This window comes from Solanum dulcamara, chromosome 12, assembly GCF_947179165.1.
Source record: "Solanum dulcamara chromosome 12, daSolDulc1.2, whole genome shotgun sequence".
Taxonomy (NCBI): Eukaryota; Viridiplantae; Streptophyta; class Magnoliopsida; order Solanales; family Solanaceae; genus Solanum; species Solanum dulcamara.
The window spans coordinates 9,208,413-9,231,190 of record NC_077248.1 but is presented as its reverse complement, the minus strand read 5'-3'; the positions used below and the strand labels follow the sequence as shown (position 1 = coordinate 9,231,190).

Sequence of the window (22,778 nt, the reverse complement as noted above, 5' to 3'; positions counted from 1 at the left end):
CTGAAAGTGAAGAAGAAATGAGGAGAGAAATAAAGTTTTTGTAAAATGATGTGTTTTAACATTGCAAATGGCTTATTTATAGCCATAAGCAAGAAATATAATAATAGAATGTGGGCCCCACGTAATTTAATATTGTTGCTAGTGGAGAGCCACCTACTTGGCTGCTAACACTCCTCCTTGGATGTCCACGTGTTGTGTCTTAAAAAAAATTACTAGGAAAAATCCATTGGAAAAAAAATACACATATCTGGTAATACGCCTTGATTGCTGCCTCATTAAAAACCTTACCAGGAAAACCCAGTGGGACAAAACCTTGGTTAAGGAAAAAAGAGTGCAGCGCGTATTTACTCCCCCTGATGAAAGCTTCATTTGATATTTTGGAGACGGCGCATTCCAACCTTATGCCTTAGCTTCTCAAAAGTTGATGTTGGTAATGCCTTTGTGAATAAATCTGCAAGATTATCACTTGAACGAACTTGTTGTACATCAATTTCACCATTCTTCTGAAGATCATGTGTGAAGAATAATTTTGGTGAAATGTGTTTCGTTCTGTCTCCTTTTATGAAGTCACCTTTCAATTGAGTTATGCACGCGGCATTGTCTTCGAATATAATTGTGGGTATTTTAACATTATTTTCTAGGCCACATCTTTCTTTGATAAACTGTATCATCGATCTCAACCACACACATTCTCTACTTGCTTCATGAATTGCTATTATTTCAGCATGATTTGAAGAAGTAGCAACAATGGACTGTTTTGTAGATCGCCATGATATAGCAGTCCCTCCGTGTGTAAACAGATAACCTGTCTGAGATCGAGCTTTATGTGGGTCTGATAAATAACCTGCATCTGCATAACCAATAAGGTCTGCGCAACCTTTGTTAGTATAAAACAAACCCATATCAATAGTACCCTTCAGGTATCGCAAAATATGTTTGATACCGTTCCAATGCCTTCGCGTTGGGGATGAACTATACCTTGCTAGCAAATTTACAGAAAATGTTATATCAGGCCTAGTTGCGTTAGCAAGGTACATAAGTGCACCAATAGAACTGAGATATGGTACTTCAGGACCAAGAATTTCTTCATCCTCTTCTGGAGGTCGAAACTGGTCCTTTTCCACTTCAAGTGATCGAACAACCATTGGAGTACTTAATGGATGTGCTTTGTCCATGTAAAATCTTTTTAAGATTTTCTCAGTGTAGGCAGATTGATGGACAAAAACTTCGTCTGCTAAATGTTCAATTTGCAGACCTAGACAAAGTTTTGTTTTTCCAAGGTCTTTCATTTCAAATTCTTTCTTTAAATATTCAATTGCCTTTTGGACCTCTTTAGGGGTTCCAATGAGATTTATGTCATCAACATAAACGGCGAGTATAACAAACTCTGATTCCGTTTTCTTAATAAAAACACATGGAAAAATAACATCATTAATATAGCCTTCATTTATTAAGTACTCACTTAGGCGATTATACCACATGCGCCCTGATTGTTTCAGACCATATAATGATCTTTGTAATTTTATTGAGTATACTTCCGGAGATTTTTTACATGCTTCAGGTAATTTTAATCCTTCTGGGATTTTCATGTAAATTTCATTATCAAGTGAACCATAAAGGTAAGCTGTAACCACATCCATTAGGTGTATTTCAAGATTTTTATGTACAGCTAAACTGATGAGATATCGAAATGTTATTCCATCCATAACCGGTGAATATGTTTCTTCATAGTTGACTCCGGGTCTTTGAGAGAATCCTTGTGCAACAAGGCGTGCCTTATATCTTACAATTTCATTTCTCTCATTTCGTTTTCTAACAAAAACCCATTTATAACCAACTGGTTTTACACCTTCAGGGGTTTGGACTACAGGTCCAAAAACCTCACGTTTAGCAAGTGAGTCTAATTCTGATTGAATTGCCTTTTGCCATTCTGGCCAATCACATCTACGTCGACAATCTTCGACGGATTTAGGTTCAAGACTTTCACTATCTTGCATGAGGTTAATTGCAACATTATATGCAAAAACATTATCCACTGTAATTTTTGATCGATCTAAATTTATCTCATCACCGATAGAACTTATTGAAAGTTCTTCATTCACTTGAGTCTCGGGTTCACTGATTTCTTCAGGAATATCAGGATTACTCAAACCTTGACCTTCTTCAGGAAGTTCGTGTGTAGTATCATCTTTATTATTTCTTATGCTTCTTTTTCTAGGATTTTTATCCTTTGAACCCAACGGTTTACCACGCTTCTGGCGTGTTTGGGATTCAGAAGCTATGATACTTGTAGATGGTCCTTTTGGGACATCAATCCGGATAGGTACATTCACTGCAGGGATATGCGACTTAGTTATCCATTTCAAATCAGTAAATGCATCTGGCATTTGATTTGCTATTTTCTGCAAGTGGATAATCTTCTGGACTTCCTGTTCACATGTGCGGGTACGTGGATCAAAATGTGATAGTGATGAAACTTTCCACGCAATTTCTTTTTCTTTTTCGGGTTCCTTTTTCTCTCCCCCTAATGGCGGGAAAATTGTTTCATTAAACCGAAAATCTGCAAATCGAGCAGTGAATAAATCTCCAGTCAACGGTTCAAGGTATCGAATTATGGAGGGTGAGTCAAACCCAACATATATGCCCAATCTTCGTTGAGGGCCCATTTTTGTACGTTGTGGTGGTGCTACAGGCACATATACCGCACAACCAAAAATTCTTAAATGGGCTATATTTGGTTCATGACCAAATACTAATTGCGATGGAGAGTATTTATTATAATGTGTCGGTCTGAGACGGACAAGTGCTGCTGCATGTAAGATAGCATGACCCCAAACAGTAATTGACAATTTTGTTTTCATTAGTAGAGGTCTTGCTATCAATTGTAGGCGCTTAATAAATGATTCTGCAAGGCCATTTTGAGTATGAACATGAGCAACAGGATGTTCAATTTTTATCCCAATTGATAAGCAATAATCATTAAATGCTTGGGATATAAATTCTCCAGCATTATCAAGACGAATGGACTTAGTTGGATAATCTGGGAATTGCGCTCTCAATCTGATTATTTATGCTAACAACTTCGCAAACGCCAGGTTGCGAGATGATAACAGGCACACATGAGACCATCTAGATGATGCATCTATTAGGACCATAAAATATCTAAACAATCCACTATGTGGATGAATAGGTCCACATATATCTCCATGTATACGCTCTAAAAAACCAGGAGATTCGATGCCAACCTTTAGGGTCGATGGTCTGGCAATTAATTTGCCTTGATAACAAGCAGCACATGAAAATTCATCATTTGTAAGAATCTTCTGGTTCTTTAACGGATGTCCAGTTGAATTTTCAAGAATTCGTCTCATCATTATTGATCCAGGATGACCTATTCGATCATGCCATAGCACAAATGTATTTGGATCAGTAAACTTCTGGTTTACGATCATATGTGCTTCAATTGCACTAATTTTTGCATAATATAAGCCAGATGACAAAGTTGGTTATTTTTCCAAAATATATTTCAGGCCTAAGACACTCTTGGTTATACCAAGATATTCAATATTTATTTCATTTAGTGTCTCAACATGATATCCATTTCTGCGGATATCTTTAAAACTTAACAAGTTTCTTGAGTATTTAGAAGAAAATAGTGCATCTTCTATAACAATTTTTGTTCCCTTAGGCAGAATTATAGTAGCTCTTCCGGAGCCTTCTATCATTTTTGAATTACCAGAAATTATAGTAACATTAGCTTTTCTTCTAAGTAAATTGGAAAAATATTTCTCGTCTTTAAATATAGCATGGGTTGTTCCACTATCAATTACACAAATATCCTCGTGATTTATCATTGATCCAAACAAGATTTGAGGCATTTCCATATTTTTTTCACAAAGAAAGAAAGTAAATATTATAATTAATACATAATTTATTATACAAAATTTTATTTTATTACATGAATCTAGAAAAATACAAACATAATATTTAATACATACAATAACAAAGAGAATTGTTTAAATATTATCGGGCTTATCAACATTCATATTTATTTCTGGAAAATTAAAGAAATCAGCTACATCCAGATGCATGGGCTCAATATTGTCCTCAGAGATAAAATTTGTCTCTGGATTATTTTCTGCCCTCTTTAACGATGCCTGATATAGCTGAACCAAGCGTTTTGATGACCGGTAAATCCGCGACCAGTGCCCCACACCTCCACATCTATGACATATTATTTCTGAATTATTCTTCGATAAAGCTTCTGGCTTTTTACCCTGCCTTTTATATTGCTGGTTATTTTTCGATGCCAGCCGAGCATCATGATTAAAATTTCTTCTTTGACTACGACCACGACCACGACTGGGGCCATGGCCTCTTTCTCGTTGGTTAGAATTTGCCTGATTCACTTCAGGGAGTGACAAAGAACCAACTGGCCGACTATCATGATTTTTCATTAATAGTTCATTATGTCTTTCAGCAATAAGAAGGTGAGAAAGTAATTCAGAATATTTTTTAAAGCCTTTTTTCGCGATATTGCTGCTGCAGGAGCATATTCGCGGGTGGAAATATGGAGTACATTTTTTCAAGTTTATCTTGTTCCGTGATTTCATCTCCGCATAAAGTTAACTGAGCTATAATTCTAAATAAAGCAGAATTATATTCAGTTATATTTTTAAAGTCCATCAGTCTCAGATTTAACCAGTCATAACGTGCTTGTGGAAGCATGACCAACTTCAGGTGGTCATACCTTTCTTTTAAATTTTTCCACAATTTCAAGGGATCTTTTAATGTAAGATATTGTAATTTAAGACCCTCGTCAAGATGGTGGCGGAGGAAAATCATAGCTTTTGCACGGTCTTGACTAGATGCCGTGTTATCTTCTTTGATGGTGTCTGCCAGACCCATCGATTCAAGATGAATTTCGGCATCTAGTGCCCATGAGGAGTAATCTTTTCCAGAGATATCCAAAGCAACAAATTTAAATTTTGAAATATTTGCCATTTTATAGAAATAAAATTAAATAAAATTCTTACCACTTTTGTTACCTTGAAAATTAGCCGGAGCTTCGTGCTGATAACGTGTTATGAATAATATACTAATGCTACTAATTAATTAGATAGAAAGATATTGAAAGTGAAGAAGAAATGAGGAGAGAAATAAAGTTTTTGTAAAATGATACGTTTTAACATTGCAAATGGCTTATTTATAGCCATAAGTAAGAAATATAATAATAGAATGTGGGCCCCACGTAATTTAATATTGTTGCTAGTGGAGAGCCACCTACTTGGCTGCTAACAAGATACTTATATTTTAGGATACTTAGATTTAGAACTTAGAACTTGAATTTTGAATGAAATAAAGATTTTAGGATACTTGAATTGAACTTTATAACTAATTGATTAGAACTTTATGTTGTCATGAACTTGAACTTTAATTAGATACTTGAATACTAGGAGTTTGAACTTTAATTTGTATATACTTGAAACCTATAATTTTGTTCTTATTTAACTTAGAAACATCCGACTTGAATGTTATGAAGTAGAACTTGTAATTACAACTTAATTAAAACATGAAGTTAATTATAACTTCAATTAATTATAACTTGAAATAATTATAACTCGAATTAATTAGAACTTGAACTTAATTATAACTTGAATTAATTAGAAGTTAAACTTAATTAGAACTTGAATTAATTAGAATTTGAACTTAATTATTACTTGAATTAATTATGAGTTGAATTAATTATTAGTTGAATTAGTTAGAATTTGGACTTAATTATAAGTTGAATTAATTATCACTTGAATTAATTATAACTTGAAGTTAATTATAACCTGAATTAAATATAACTTGAAATAATTCTAATTTGAATTATTTAGAACTTGAACTTAATTAATTCTTATTTTAATTATAACTTGAATTATTTAAGTTGGTGGTGGTTTGAAAAGTTCTAAAGATTTGACCTTTTATGTTAAAAAGGTTATCAAAATATTTCCTTTTTAGTAATGGGGTGAAGAAGAATTGGATTTGGATTGAGAAAAACACATCAAGATCAGTCTTTTGTTGATAACGATGAGATCTTTAGTGTTGGGATGAAAAATAATTGGAAAAATAAGAAACCCTTTTGCCACTTAGGTTGATGAGGGCTACTAAAAAAATTAATTAAATAAACAAAGCGAAGCAAATTATGTCGCTTTCTTATTTTTCCAATGTTTCTTCATCCCAACACTAAAGATCTCATCTTTTGTTAACAAAAGACTGATCTTGATGTGTTTTCTCAATCCAAATCGAATTCTTCCTCACCCCATTACTAAAGATCTCACATTTATCAAGAAAAGACTGATTTTAATATCTTACGCATTAGATGCGGCTTTATATATTGTATTGTTACTTTACATACAGATGTCATCTGGTGATGGTGATAGATCCCGGGATCATTTTGGGGTTAACCATTCTAGTAGTAGTAAAAAGAAGAAGTCTAGGAGACCTATTGATCCTGAGGATATCTAGGACATATTTCTTCAGCATCGGATATGCAGCGCCGCGGAGCTAGTCCTATATATATTCATGTTGTGCTTCTTGGGACTATGGATCTTGCAGTTTACCATAGTCAGTTTCACCGATCACGCGGCGCTTCTTCTTCGTCAGAGGTCAGATATACTTCATATGACCAGACCTACCAGCTACCCACAGAGGTTATTCCTCAACTCCAGAGATTATTATCTTCATCTACTCCAGCTCCCACAGTTGCATCTTCGACAATTCCATTTCCCTCATCTCAGTCTCCTCACCTATCGGTCCTGAGGCTTAGAGATTCTAGTGTTGAGACTGACACTCCTCCCTTGACTCAACAGTATGTACATCCTACAACATCAACTTCACCTTTTTCTGCGGCTACACCTAATGCAGCACAGAATGTACCTCAGTTAGCTCCTGGGCAGAGGGACAGAATAGGGAGAGTGATGATTTAGCCTAATGGATTCTCGTAAGTTTATTTTTTATTTATTTATTTTTGCTACATTAATAAATTATTCATACACTAACATGTTTATTATGTGTTTTGCAGGTGACATCCTTCGAAGGATGCTGCTATAGCTCTTTAGGAGAGTGTTAGGAGGCTATATACTGACCTCTATCAATCTTGGGGGACGATTCCAAACAATAGCCTCCAGATGATGTTTAATGAATTCAAGGTATATATATATGTTTAAATCTATTTTTTTAGTTAAGTTTAATATTTTTAGTATACTTTACTTAACTAATTATTTAAGGCTATTCACTTTTTTTCCAGACTTTATGTACCTTGGAGCCAAGGTACAACATGGTCATTGTGACTACTTTTAAAAGAAAAACGAGCGCCAGACTATCTAGTTGGCTAAAAAAAGTTAGGGATGATCGGACACCTTCGAGTTGGATGCTGCCTCACGTTTATGAGGAATTATGTCGGTATTGAGATACCGAAAAATTCAAGGCTTTGACCGATCAAGCCAAACAAGCTAGACGCATCCTAAAGGGTGGCTCGTTGCACACCGGAGGTGCAAATAGTGTTGGATTTAGAGGGAGATGGTAAGATTTCTAAATTTTAAGTTTAAATTCATACTCTTTAAATAAATTATTTGACAAAATATTATTTCATTAATTGTATTTTTATTTATAGAAAAAAGAATTGGGACGCGAGCCCTATCATCATGAAGTCTTTAAAAAGACTCATGTGAGAAAAAAGACAAATGAGTCAGATCCGGATGAGCGGGTGGAGGAAAGGGACGAACGAGCCTATGTAAGTTATTTAACATAATGTATAATATATTTTGATTCTAACTTATATATATATATATATATATATATATATATATATATGAGCGGTAAATACGTGAGATGAGAGATTCGGTCGAGCTAACGCCCAAACAATCCACTTAAATTTGGGAAGAAAAAGTGGTTGGAGGGAACCACAAATGCCGTACATATGGAATAGGCTCTAGGAATAACATACAACGACTCCAATCAGGTTTAGAAGGTATTGGATCATCACGTCAAGCCGAGGACATTGACTGGGTTTAGATAGCTGCCATGTCTCAGCAAATCGTAGAACTTGCACGCGCATTGACAGAGTCTGAGGTAAAAAGGATTGAGGAACATAAAAGTATGAATGAACAAGTTGAGAAAATCAAAGAACAAGTGTTCAACCTCGCCCGTCAACCTCCGCCACGTTATTCAAGAGGATCCACTACTGATGACTCCGACGATAGTGATGAATATATAACAAATAGTTCCTAGGCTCCCTACATATGTTAGTTTATGAACATTTTGAATATTTTTTTTAACTTTGAAACACTTTAAATCGTTGTAAGTTAACACTTTAATCGTTTTGAATGTTAATTTATGTTTGTTATGAAATATTTTGTGTGTTTGTTAGTTTGTTAGTTATGTTGGATTGGGTTGTAGCCATTGTTGTTGAATTGAATTTATGTTGCAGGTGGGCAACATAAATTGCAGGTTTCTGCTGTTAAAAAAATTACAAAAAAAATGACGGACAGGGTCCTTTAGTCCTTCGCTTTTCTATTTTTTTTTCTAATTTTTTTTTTTCTGAAAAGCGACGGATAGGGATCTATATCTGTCTCTTTTCTAGAAATTATCAAGAACAACAAGAACAAAAGCGACGGATAGGGACCCCTTGTCCGTCACATTTTTGAAAAAAATAATTAAAACATAAAATATTATCGACGCAGTTCGTTATTTTTGGTATAATTTTTTAAAAATAAATAAATAAAGGGAGCGACACAGTCCGTCGCTTTTTGAAAAGCATCGACCAAAAAAGAGATAAAAGTGACTGAGTCACTTTTTCGTCGATTTTGACCAAAAAAGTGACCTTGTCCGTCATTTTTCAGCAGTTTTTTAGTAGTGTCTTTCCTTGTAATTAAAAAAAGAAAACATCTCTTTAAAGTAAAGGAAAGAGTTTCTTGTTGAATATATACTTGCATAGTTGCATTGATAAGCAAAATAAGTTTAGTTCTATGTCCCACCCAAAATTATTGTGGAATGGTAAGTATTTTTTCAATTTTAACTAGAGATTTCATATTCGGCTCTTAAGTATAGAATCTGCTTTGATAATACTTTACCTTAGAAAATAGAATTTTTCGGCTCGAATGTTAATTTATTGGTGGCATGATCTAAGTTTACATTTCAAGATAGGGAACTAATTGAGTTATTGTAGTAGATTCACAGGGCGTACATCCTAAAATTTGGGGCGTGAGCCCCGAGCATAAAAACATACATCCCAGAAGTTAATTTTGATTTTCATTGTTTTAAAATACCGTTGCTTTAAGTTATATTTTTTTTATTGATGTAATGATATTTACATTTTATGATATCATGTTTTCAAATTGTCGTAATTTTTTCTAAAATATATAAAGAAAGAAAGAAACTTTCATAGAACATGATATTGCTATAAATAATTTTTTAAATAATTATGTTTGAAATTAATAGGATAGAACTTTCATACCAATAGATTCATGAGACAATTTTATCCACTTTTTGTCATTACTCTTACACTTTTTATCCTTCTCTTTCTTTGAAATATATAAACAATAATTTTTGCAAATATTAGTTGGGATGGAAACTAGAAAAAACTAGTAAAAATGTGGAGATGAAGGAAGATAAGAGGGTGATTGAGAAATGACATGATATGCACCATATTTTATTTGCTATAAATTCAAAAAATTAGCTACGAATGATAATAATTTTAAATTTTAACTATATATCATAAACACATAACATATATTTATGAGGAATTTTCAGATATGACAAACTTTTTAAGCGCAATTATTTCATATGGGTATAGTTTCTTTAATTACTTATAATGACAAACAAAAATTTGTCATTATATGAATGTAGCGAATTATACAAACTCTATATCCCGAATTATTTGTATACCGAAATATACAAAAACTGTTATACATATGTTTTGTATATCTGACAAGCGAGATTGAGAGAGAGGAGGAGAGAGGCGAGCGAGATCGAGAGAGAGGAGGAGAGAGGTTAGCAAGATCGATAGAGGGAGGAGAGAGGCAGCAAGAGGCGAATTGTATATATATATATCCGTTGAATTGTATATGTATATTTGTTAAACAATTATATATATGTAACCGATATACATATGTATTTGTATATCTGACAAGCGAGATTGAGAGAGAGGAGGAGAGAAGCGAGCGAGATCGAGAGCGAGAAGAGAGAGTTGAGCGAGATCGAGAATGAGAGGAGAGATGTGAATTGTATATGTATATCTATCGAATTGTATATGTATATTTATCAGAAAAATTGTATAATGGTAACTGATATACATATATATTTGTATTTCTGGCAAGCAAGATTTTTCATACCGCGTAAATAGATAGCTATATTTGCTGCGAGCCGTAATTATTTTAAACTATATCCTAATCGCGTAATATAGTAGTAAAATTTGCCATACCGCGTAATTTTTCCTATATTTATTACATTGCATTACTTTCCCATAAATAAACAATTTATTGCCCTTAAGTATTAGTAGATTACTCCAAAAGTTTACTTTTCCATCCCATAAATTTCTTCTTCTGATTAATATAAGATTTACAATGTACCCAGCTCCACCAAATAGGACCGCAAATTTCTCTTATAATTAATATACTATTCATATTCATTAAACAAATAATTAAATGAAAAAAAGTATTTGCATGGGTAAAATTGTCTTTTTGTTATTTGTCGTCTGCTTAAAAAGCTGAATTCATATATCATGAAGAAAGCGAAACATAAACTGAAACTGAAAGGCACTTTTTACTTCTTCCAACTACCCGCTCTCTCTCTACGTTTGCTCTCTCTTCGCGGTACCTTTCTCACACTACAGTAGTGCACACATTTTATTCAAACATATGATTATTATGTTTGTATAGTTCTTAATTATTCTCTTTGGAATAGAAAAAAATTGGATATTATAATGTAGATTGTTGCTTTCTCTATTTTTTTTTTGAGGTTTGGATCATTCTCTTTCGGAATTTCTTTTATTTTTTTTTGGTTCACTGACTGATTTCATTTTTGTTTGTCGTGTAAAATTTGAATTTAATGTGCTTAAAGTGTGATAAAAAGAAATACTGGCAACGAAATCTCTGTGAAATTTTGAATTATTAATGTGTAACTGTTTACAAGCTGCCTTTTTGATCAAGGTTAGTTTGCTTTAAGCAATAGAAATGGTGGTCGATGAAGTGGATTGAGAACTATGAGATTTCACGTTAAAATCCTCTAATTCTAGCCTTGGTGAATAGAGTTACCTGATATCTTTTGCGGATAAGAGTTAGAGATATCTCGTATAATTAGTTGAGGTGGGTGCAAGCTAATCCTGACAGCATGGTTATCAAAAATGAAAAGCAGACAGCGGATGCACTAAAGCTTGCTCTATGCACGGGGTTTGGGACCACGGTAATAAAAAAAGAAGAAAGGAAATGGAGGTCGCTAACATAATTTAAGAGGATGGGGAAGGTGAATTCTAATTCGACAGTTATTTCTATCACAAAACATGATATTGTTGTATCACTAAATTCTGAACAACAACAAACAAGTTAGGATCGGTTATGTGAATACTCACTATTCCATTAGTATTACGAGGATTCATGGTAAATTGACAAGTTTTATTGAGGTCAATATGATCTGATTTACCTATCTGTTCATGAATATTCCCTTCATAGACCTTTTGTGGCATATATGGTGTTGAATGCTATTATTTCTTGAATGAGTCAACAAAGTGCAAGAATTATTGGAATTTTAGTCTAGCTTCCTATTCTTATTTGTGGGCTGAGAAAGAATTAGATTTTCCCCTTCTTTTACTTTGTAGATTTGTTCTATAGGTCGAATTTGTCTACCGATAGGCTCAATTACTCTGCTTTTCTGCCTTTCAGGTCAAAGCAGTGGAAATACATCAAGTCATTTTACACTGGGGGTGTGCTTTAGCTAGTGAGAAAATCTTGGTCCCTTCTATCCAATATAAAACTGAAACTTCTCGGAATTTTGCATGTCTGGTTCTGTGGCCATTGTTGATAATATTGGAAAAACACTTTCTTCGTCAGATAGGACAAAGTCTCTCGACGCTGTGTTGATTAATGACAATAACCACTCTAGTAAATGGACAAACGGTGAAGTCAGTCATACTTCTGAAAGCGCCAGCTTTAGAATTAGGGATCTCTTCTTACCAAATGGGGAGTCGTATTCTGGATCTCTGCTGGGAAACATACCTGAGGGTTCAGGAAAGTATGTCTGGTCTGATGCTAGTCGGTATGAGGGTGAGTGGAGACATGGAATGAGGCATGGTCATGGGAAACTACAATGGCCTACTGGTGCTGTATATGATGGTGAGTTTTCAGGTGGCTATATGCATGGTGAGGGAATGTATATTGCACCTGATAAAGTGACTTATAGGGGACGCTGGCGGTTCAACCTCAAACATGGTTTAGGGTATCAAGTGTATCCCAATGGAGATTTTTTCAAAGGGTCCTGGATCAGAGGAACCCCTGAAGGACCTGGTAAGTATAAATGGGCGAATGGGAATGTCTACTTGGGTAATATGAAGGGAGGGACATTTTCTGAAAAAGGAACTCTCACTTGGATCAAAGGAGATTCATATGAAGGAAGCTGGTTAAATGGTATGATGCACGGTCTTGGTGTATATACTTGGAGTGATGGTGGCTGTTATATTGGAACGTGGACACATGGACTAAAAGATGGAAAGGGAACATTTTATCCTAGTGGTAGCAGACTTACGGCTGGTCAGGAATTGTACCTCAATGCTTTGAGAAAACAAGGATTACTGCCAGACTTGAGAAAACAAAAACGAGTCTCGCATATTTCTCACGCCTCTTCAGTAGATACAGGAAATGTCAAAGTAAGTGGAAACAAAGGATCCTCAACACATTCATATGATAGGCTTTCGAAGGGGAACATATTAAATGTTGAACAGTCACACCCCACTAATGTTACTCTGGAAAGACGATGGAGTCTTGAAGTAGCTATTGAGAAGGTAATTGGAAGTGATATAGATGGTGTTGACACGGGGAACGATATGAATACTCCAATTTTGGAAAGAGAATACATGCAAGGTGTACTAATCAGTGAGGTTGTCCTAAATGATCGATTCTCACCAGCTAGAAGAGCAGCAAAAAGGAGGCAAAGAAAACTTGCGAGGGAGTCGAAGAGGCCAGGTGAAGCAATTATTAAGGGTCATAGGCGTTACAACGTAATGCTTAGTTTGCAGCTTGGCATCAGGTACACTACTTACGTCTGCTCAAAATTTGATTCCTCTGTTTCTCTCTCCATCATGTTTGTAGCAGATCGACTTTTGCTGGACTTTGTTGGGGCTGTTTTTCTATTGATTCCTTTTTTTTTTTTGGATAATTAGTGCTGTTGTATTCTTCAGCATTCCTTAATGCTGGCCACCTCCAAAAAAAATTTGCAAGGTAGTAAGGTCAGACTCTAAGCTTTACAGAGCACCTAAGAAATTTACCAGCTCATCTACTTCCTCTATACAATTTCCTTTTCACCAAGAGAATAAAAACACTAAACAGTTTCATTTCACATCATGTATGGACTTGATCTTGTCTTCAAAACATTTCCCATTTCTCTTTTTCCATATTGTCCACCATATACATGAAGGAATTATCCTCCACCATTTTTTCTGACTCTTGCTACCCCCTCTTTTCATCCAGCAGCTCATCAAGTCAGCAGTATGCTCACGCATTGTCCACTCAGTCTTTGTGAGGCTGAGGAGCAGGTTCCACAGTTGTGAAGTAAACTTGCAATGTAAAAATTGATGATTGTTTGTCTCCCTAGTCTCATTGCACAAAAAACATCTTGTCACTACTATTCCTTTTTGTTTGTCAAACTTAAGCAACAGATAAACTGGTAAAATATAAATCTATCATGCTATAATACTAGTCCTTTTCTAAGTTTATTCCCTCTATCTTCTTTAGCTATGGTCGTTAACAAAAAAAGGAAACGAAAAAGGAAAAAAAGAAGAAGTTGAATTTGATATTCAGTTGAAATTGAAGTAGGTTTTGGTGTCTGCATCCGCATGCTCCTTTGAGTAATACTCATGGGTTCGTCTTGCGATTTACTTGAATACATGGAAGGACAATTATTGCTTACTATGATTCTTATTTTTTTGTAAATCACTATGACTTGGAGGAAGGATGGAAGTCTTTGATATCAACTATCAAGGCAACTCAAAGGAAGTTTGCATCTTCACAAATTTCTGTCTTTGCAAGTCAAAGGACATTTGCATCTTCCGCAAAGTTCTATCTACTGGTAATTCTAAGTTAGATGCTGAAAGTTGTTAAATTGTGTAGATAATCATGGAAAAATGAAGGAATGTACCATTAATGTTAAAAGTGTAGTCTCTTTCGATAACTAATTCATGTTAAATTCAAGAAAAGGTAAAATACATCATAGGCCAAAGAAAAACAGAATAACAAGTTCCTATACTCAAAGGTCCGGAAGAATTATGTTAACGAGGTTAATCATTGCGAGTATCCTTGTATTTTGGTCATATCCATTTAGGTTTCATTTGTTTGTGGTAACTTTTCTGATATCTCGTAACATTCTTTTGGTGTGTTTTCAAAAGAAAAGTTTTTCTTTCACCTACCAAACACTCGAAAATCTTCAGAAAAGCTACATCAATCCAGATATATTTTCTTTTAGCACAATCCTTTTCTCTAAGAAACTTTTACATAAACTTTTCTGAAAAAATGTCTGTTGGCAGCAGGAGCACACTACTTAAGACGCCCCTGCTTTATTTAAACAGCTAAGATAAGGTCTAAGACTTCTTGCCCATCGGGCTTGGTGGCACATTCTTCTTGATTGGTCATCTTTCAGAGAGGGCCTTCTGCCGATTGACAGAAATGCCGGTTGGTAATTAGATAACAATGACTTGAACAAAGGGCAAGTCTTAAAGCAAACTGGAATGTAAATTGATGATAGAAACTTCTTGTGTCAGTGGAGTTGGTAAAACCTTATTATCTCATACAACCTCGTATATAATTTCATTGTGTTACTGCTGAAGTGCGAATAGTATTGGATGTGAAGACTTGTTTATTAGTAGGACTCGTTTCTTATATGAAGAGGTTAACCATGTAGACACTTTATTATCTTTTGCCTTGCTTTCTCCTAAATTCCTGGGATAATGAATGAAGTAGAGGTTCGCCTAATGTATTTAGTCATGCACTGCTAATGTTGCTTATGAAATTCTTTTGATTTAATCATGCCAAGTGCGCTACCATTATACCTTTACACTCAAGTAAATTTCATTATAAATATACCAGGCTGGTTATTAAAATATTTACAAACTTGTTTTGTGGCTCAGCACCTTCATATAGCAAGTCATCCCATCTATTTATACAAGCAGGGATTCTCTCTTTACACAAAAGTATAAATGAAACAGAAAGGATCTTTTAATACTCTCACTATATTGAAAAAGTTTCCTGTTTCTTTCAATCCAAATAAGCCAAAAGAGACATAGTGCGGGTGATGTTCTTTCAGCTATGTTCTTCTCCTTCCCATCTTTGTAATCTCCAGCTTGAAATTGATTCATCGATAATTCTTGGTAACTCCCATCAAATATTGAACATAACAGAAACCATGGTGCATATGTGTGAGGTCCAAAGAAAGACAATCATACTGGAGAAAGAGTTATTGTCCTCCTGTTAATCTTATATCAACCTTTATGACCAGTCAAGCTTCTAGTTTACACATATTGAAAAGTTTTGAAATATGACCAGATACAGTGTGGGGAAAATTACACCGGGACAAAGACGAGAAGTGGGAGCTTCTGATTTTGGTGCCTGTGCGTGCTCTCGGATGTATTTTCCTAAAGAAGGATCTCAACTGACACCTTCTCATCAATCTGAAGACTTCAAGTGGAAAGATTATTGTCCAGTAGTTTTCAGGTTTGCCATTTACCATCTTCTACCTTCAAAGTCAATTGCAATCCGTGATTCCAATGTTTTTTTTTCTTGAAGGCATGTCAACTGTGAGGAAATAACTTGATCTATTCGTCCGGAATTCAGATCAGTGAATGTACATCTAAGTGACTGTAGTATACAGGATATATATATATAAATCACGGCTTCATATCTTGTATGACTTCTCTCAGATCTTCTCCTCCTTTGCTAATCAGTTAAGAAAGAGGATCTTCTGATAATAAAAGAAGTGTAACCAACATTTTTATTTGAACAACTGATCAACTGAGCTAACCCCTTGTATCCCTTCATATATTCATTTTCTGGGTGCAACTGATGGTGTCATAGAAGTCGAGCTAATTATTGCTATTTTGTTTGTTTTTATATATATGCATGTGTAGAATAAGTGAAATGGATTTACCTTCTTGTAGGAATCTGAGGGAAATGTTTAAGATTGATACTGCTGATTACATGATGTCCATCTGTGGAAATGATGCACTTAGAGAACTTTCTTCTCCTGGGAAAAGTGGCAGTGTGTTTTTCCTGTCTCAAGATGGTCGTTTCATGATTAAGACACTACGGAAGTCAGAAGTTAAGGTATGCAATTCTTAGCTTAAATGATTAAATCTCATGTGTTGATGTATCACAGTCCACCTCTTAAACTATTTTACCTGGGTGGTAGTCATGATTGATTGGTCAGTTCAGGGAACACAGCTATATGTAGTTGGAAAAGATTATTTAAGAGATAGAGATTAGAGATAGGGCTAATTGAAGTACTTTCTCATTCTGAAGTTTCACTTATCTCGTTAGATTGCCTTGGCAATATCGAATCTGGAATTTCTGCTTTCTTCTCTTTCAACATGCCTCTTGAAGAGCTATCCTTCCCGCCTAATGCTTGGCATGTTTTCTTTTTCCCGTTATAGCTATAAAAGTTTTTGTTTTGATACTTAATTTTATTGCATATCAGCACTAAGATAGTGCTTACAATATATTTAACTTCTCAAAAAGAGATCTTTTTTAAAATCTCTGACTAGTTCATTAGCTATCCTCTGATATTTGTAAGTTAGGTATATGTGTAAAGATATGACACCAGGGTATAACTCAACCCCAAAAGCTAGCTCATGAGGGTAGGATTGCCCAAGTCCATATAAGGAGACCATCAGTCTATTCACCAATAAATGTGGGACTTTTTACCACTCTAACACCCTCCTTTACTCCTAGGCCCAATTGGAGCGTGGACCGGGAGCCCAAACGGGGATGAACTTGGCTCTGATACCATGTAAAAATATGGCATCTGAGCCTAACTCAACCCCAAAATCTAGCTCATGAGAGGAGGATTGCCTAAGTCCATATAAGGAGACCACTAGTCCATTTCCCAATAAATGTGAGACTTTTTACCCACTCTAACAATATGGAATTAATCATTCTTATTAACGCGCATTTTACTTGTAGGTTCTGCTGCAAATGCTTCCAAATTATCATCGTCATGTCAAGGCATATGAGAATACTCTCATCACTAAATTCTTTGGTCTTCACATGATAAAGCCCTCGAGAGGACAAATGGTATAAATTTAGACATTCAAATTATTTCATCATTCATTTCTTGTACTTGTGAGTTTCTACAAACTGAGTAACATAAAGTTAGGATAAGTTAAGAAGTTATTTTACATCAAATACGTTTACTGTTTAATAATGAAAACAAAATTTCATAAACTTCTCTTACAAATTCAAGTAAGAAGTTGATTTATCATAGAAACAAAAAATGACTAATCATGAAAATATCATATAACACATCTAAAAAACTATAAATTGATATGTACATACTTACATGTTGAGATATTTAATTCATAACCAGCTTTTATGTTTATCTGAGTAAAATTTGTGACAAGTATGTGTTTTTTACTTATCAAAAGGAAAAACTAAGCCATCTAAGTTATTATGCTAAATGTAAAAACCAAATTAAAGTGAACGCAGAATGAGTTTTTTGCTTTTGCTTTTTATTGTTTCTTTCTTTAATTTTTTTTTTGTCTTTTTACGATTGATCATAATTCATACATCTTAATATATAATAAGTTGGTCAATTTTTTTTTTTTTTGGGTATTATTTTGATCATACATCTTATAGCACACTAGCACCTGTGAGAACCAAAACCTGGGTGGAGGGACGTATTTACATTGTTAGTCAGAAAATCCTCCCTCCCAATTTATATGCCTCTCCTTCCATTTTGGATGTCCCAAAATGATTGGCACCATTCCGTTTCTATACTCTTTCGCAACATAAACTATACAAATTTTAAACTTTGATGTGCAAATGTTATTTTACCTTATGTTTCACTATCATTACTATAATCCATAAGTCAAATTAATAATTGAAACACAAAAACGACCATATAAATGAGATGGGGTGTATCATTTTACCCCATGTTCTCTTCATTTGGTGGTTTGGTTCTAGAACACTTTTTTAACGTGCATGCTCTCGTTTGAAGAAAGAATGTATAGACTCTTGCTTCTACAAAGCTTAACTCTTTTTCTTTTTCAATAACATTTGCAGTTACGCTTTGTAGTAATGGGAAATATGTTCTGCACAGAGTTAAGAATCCACCGAAGATTTGATCTTAAAGGTTCCTCACTTGGACGATCTGCAAACAAGGTCGAAATTGACGAGAACACAATTCTCAAGGATCTAGATTTGAACTACTGCTTTTATCTAGAGCCTTCTTGGCGGGAAGCTTTACTAAAGTGAGTCCTGGTAAAATATTCCTTATTTTGCATGTATTTTCTCTGATGTTTATGCACTTAACCTTTTCTTCTTACTTCGTTATCCTCATAGATCTTTGTGTGACCTCTAAAGTAATATACAAAGGTTTTCCTACCAGTCCATAATGGTAGATCTTCCATAGGGCTTCTTGTAAATGTTAGTCAAACACTCAAAAAAGCTGAAAACGGCTTATAAGTAACTTATAAGCCAATCCAAACGAGCTCTTAGTTATTTAGCATTTAAAATAGATACATAGAAAGTATCTTGTGCAGCTATATATCCAAGGATTTGAACAGCACCAGCCATGCTTTACTGGTAATATTGCTGTACTGAACAAAGTTTCTCAGTTAGCCCCTTCGATTAACTCCCGTCAGTAGCATGTCATGAAATACTTGCAGAAACTTGTATTAGGCTGTTTCTTGCAGTTAGCACTTGCATTCAAAAACTGTTTGCGAGTGTTTCTCTTTATGTTTGATGATCACTGACTTCACTAGAACCTTTATGTATTCATGCAAATGACTTCAAGTATTTCTGCAAGTTTAAGAAGACAGAGTAAGTTTCGAGTGCATGGATACATCTGGTACTTTAACCTGGAATCAAGTAATAGTGGCATTCGGAAATCATCCGAAAGTCTTTCTCTTTTATATGGTCATAGATTTCACACTAGAATGATAGATCTTTATGAATTCATGCAAGTTACTGTGGTAATAAGTATACAATGATATGTGTTAAACAATTTTTCTCGTTCCATAGTTTAATGATATAATATAGAAGAATTAGCCTAAATAACAGCCCACCAGATGCTTAAACTAAAGATAGCCGCCAAATATATAATATATGTATATCCATATATAATATGTACATAACCATGTATAATTTATGTATACCAGCTAAAAACAAGCAAACAGTGAATCCAATGGGCTATATGTGTAAAGATCCCTATAATAAATCCCATTTGTTAGTTTAAATAGATCGTGAGGGGAAAAGAACTTTTGAATTTAAGATGCACAGAAAGAGTAGAATGCCACTAACTATCGTAGAACTACATTTCTGATGTTTCTTTAAGGAGAAACATTTTCAGTAGTGTTCCAACTGAAAGTTGAAATAGTTGGATTAGTGATTTTTTCTTTTTGGGGGAGAAATAGTTGGATAAGTGATTTGAATTAATATTTGCCTTTTCATTTCAATGAAAATCCTTTCAAAGGCTCTCATTTTGTTTGTTGACATCCATGTACTTGTACAGGCAGATTGAGATTGACAGCAAATTTTTGGAGCAGCAGCACATAATGGATTACAGCCTCTTGTTAGGTGTTCATTATAGAGCACCCCAGCATCTACGATCTCCCATCTCTTGCAGTGGACATACAACAACAGAAGGATTGGGAATTGTTGCAGAAGATGGTAGGTTTGTTTCTGAAAGATTATAAGTAATTATGTGGTTGAGCAACTCTGAGGCTTATCACTGTGAAACTGGGTAAATTCAGTATCTGGTGTCTTTTAGTTTAACTGGTCCACAAGATCTGAACAGCTGTAAAGTCTAGAGAATACTTATTTACGAGAGCCCTGAGCACCAATCTAATCTCAAAGAATAAATTCCAGAGTACAAAATTAAATTTCTGATTTGGTTGTATGCTGAGTATGGACGAGTTAGAAATATTGAAAGACAATGGAACAGCAAGCGGACTAAAGGACATTTCTTTCAACATTTAGGCAAAGGTGAGTGCCCTTTAATTTTCACTAATAATAGGCTTAGGTATGATTCTCTTGTTATGCTATCGATCACTTTTGGGACCTTTGAAGCAAAAAATGTGACATAACTAACTATGGAAATCCATGTTGGAACCTTACTTCTATTGACTCTGATTTTCAATGAACTTTAGTGTTTTCATGTTTTTGAACTTTTCCATCTAGCTCATGCCATTTCGATAGAAGTTGAGCACACAAATCTAAACTGCAGGTCAATGTGGGACACATTAGAAGAGCCATCAAATTATTTAGAAATGGAAGTGAAATTCCTCTCCTGATCTTAAAAAGAATTGTCCAAACAAGTATGTGACATAGGAGTCAGAACGATAAAGATTTTACATCGTACAGTGAATCTGTCATCGACTTCAGAGTTCTAGTAATAGATCAGAGGTTTAGGGTTCTTTTGTGTGTTAAATGTAGCTCGTGCATACTTAGTATACACCAGTACTAGATGTAATTATACAGTCCAGAAGTTTTGTATGTCCAATCTCCAATACTGTGAGTTCTTTGTTTTTTTATGGGGCGGAAGGCGTAATAGATTCTTTAATGTATATTACTGATCTCCCTTTCTAATTTGTGAGGGTGCGCGATCACCAGAGGCGGAGCTACATTTATACTTATGGGTTCGGCAAAATCCAATATCTTTGACTCTACCTTTGTTTTTGTATAATTATTCATTTACTATGTATACATAATTTATCCAGAACCCAGTAAACAAAAAGGATTGTGGCCCTGAGCACATAAAGTGTAAATACTGCACTTGCCTTGAGAACTGATCACTGTTTCTGAACTTCCTTTTCTTTTGTTAATTACAGAGTCTCCGGAGGATGAAATATCACCCCAAGGCCTTGTTTTAGTCCCTCGTGGTGCAGATGATAATTGTGTAGTAGTGGGTTCTCATATCAGAGGCAGACGATTGCGAGCATCATCTGCCACCGGTGACAAGGAAGTGGATCTCCTCCTCCCTGGGACAGCAAGGTATTTTCAAAAAGCTTGAACATGCTACTTTCCTTTTGTCAGTGCATTTTAAGCACGTTCAGAAAACCATGCTAAGACAATGTACAGAAGGACTCAGTAGGTCACTAGAACCACAGTGCAGCGAGTAAGTTGAAGTATGAATACTACTGTTTATTAGGAGTTCCACACCACTCAAAACACTATAATAAAACAAGACTTAGAAGTTGAGCTGGCCAGTGGCGGAGTGGGATTTTTATTAAGGGGGTTCAAAATATGACAAAGTGAACTCATGAAGAAGCCGAAGGAGGTTCAACATCTACTATATATACATTAAAAGTAATCTTAACCATGTAAAAATAATGTAATTTTCCGGTGAAGGGGGTTTGGATGAATCCCCTTGACCCTACCTGTCTCCATCCCGGGAACCAGCTTGAAAGTTCATGAATCTTATACGTTCACCTTAAGGAATGCAGATTTTTGGCTATTCCACATTGAAACTCCTATAGATTAATTTTTACCTTATTAGTTTATTGTTTTTGCTGACATATTCTAAAATGTCACTTCCCTCATGTCCCTAAGCAGGCTCCAGATTCAGCTGGGAGTGAATATGCCAGCAAGGGCAGATCATATACCTAGGAAAGGTGATACAAAGATGTTTCTTGAAGTATACGATGTTGTATTGTATGTTGGCATCATTGACATATTGCAAGAATACAACCTACGTAAGAAAATAGAACATGCATACAAATCAGTTCTGTTTGATTCTATGTCCATTTCTGCTGTGGAGCCAACATTTTATTCACAGCGTTTCTTACAGTTCATCCGAAAGGTGTTTCCTGCACGTTCAATAGTAAATTAGAAGAGTTTGTATATTGTCGTTTACACCTTATCCTTTTCCTTATACAAGGGGTTAATCCCATGACTTGTTTGTAGTTGGCAGATAATTTATCTACTGTTTGCATTAATTGAGAATGCACAAGACGGATTATGTATATAGTGATTTCCTTCTATTTTTGGGAAGAAAATAAATTTAAACTTCTGGCAACAATGTAAAAACTTTACTCGCTGCCATTTGATGTTCTTATTAGTGACTTTCCTGCATTTTGTACTTCCGTTTACTATTATGAAGATACCACCAACATACTGACAAGAATTTCAATTCAGTAGAGAGGCAACTGTAATTTGAAATGGTGTTCAGGCGATCTGGATATGCCTGAAGCTGTCAGGCTAAGTCCCAAGACATCGATGAAAATATATAGATACATAAATGAAAAGGATTTGCCAAGAAGAAGGTAGATTGATTCAGTGACAATTTCAGTATCAATGTATCTTATTAAGTGGTTATTTGTT

General features: G+C 34.9%; 1 protein-coding gene across 1 annotated transcript; it reads left to right on the top strand.

The window, feature by feature from the left end:
• Nucleotides 1-11,554: 11,554 nt before the first annotated feature.
• LOC129877065 (phosphatidylinositol 4-phosphate 5-kinase 9-like) lies at nt 11,555-22,457 on the top strand. Its single transcript, XM_055952541.1, has 9 exons — nt 11,555-11,639; nt 11,922-13,281; nt 15,789-15,956; nt 16,400-16,565; nt 17,421-17,531; nt 18,519-18,706; nt 19,969-20,126; nt 21,287-21,449; nt 22,011-22,457. The coding sequence occupies exons 2-9, from the start codon at nt 12,035-12,037 to the stop codon at nt 22,285-22,287; spliced, it is 2,478 nt and encodes an 825-aa protein (XP_055808516.1). The 5' UTR covers nt 11,555-11,639; nt 11,922-12,034; the 3' UTR covers nt 22,288-22,457.
• Nucleotides 22,458-22,778: the final 321 nt, after the last annotated feature.

What these genes read in the sequence shown, in the direction of transcription:
- LOC129877065 (XM_055952541.1), top strand. Translation starts at nt 12,035, where the DNA reads ATGTCTGGTTCTGTGGCCATTGTTGATAATATTGGAAAAACACTTTCT. An exon ending in TACGGAAGTCAGAAGTTAAG is followed by an intron (nt 16,566 to 17,420) that starts GTATGCAATTCT and finishes TTTTACTTGTAG; the next exon opens with GTTCTGCTGCAAATGCTTCC. An exon ending in CTCCTCCCTGGGACAGCAAG is followed by an intron (nt 21,450 to 22,010) that starts GTATTTTCAAAA and finishes GTCCCTAAGCAG; the next exon opens with GCTCCAGATTCAGCTGGGAG.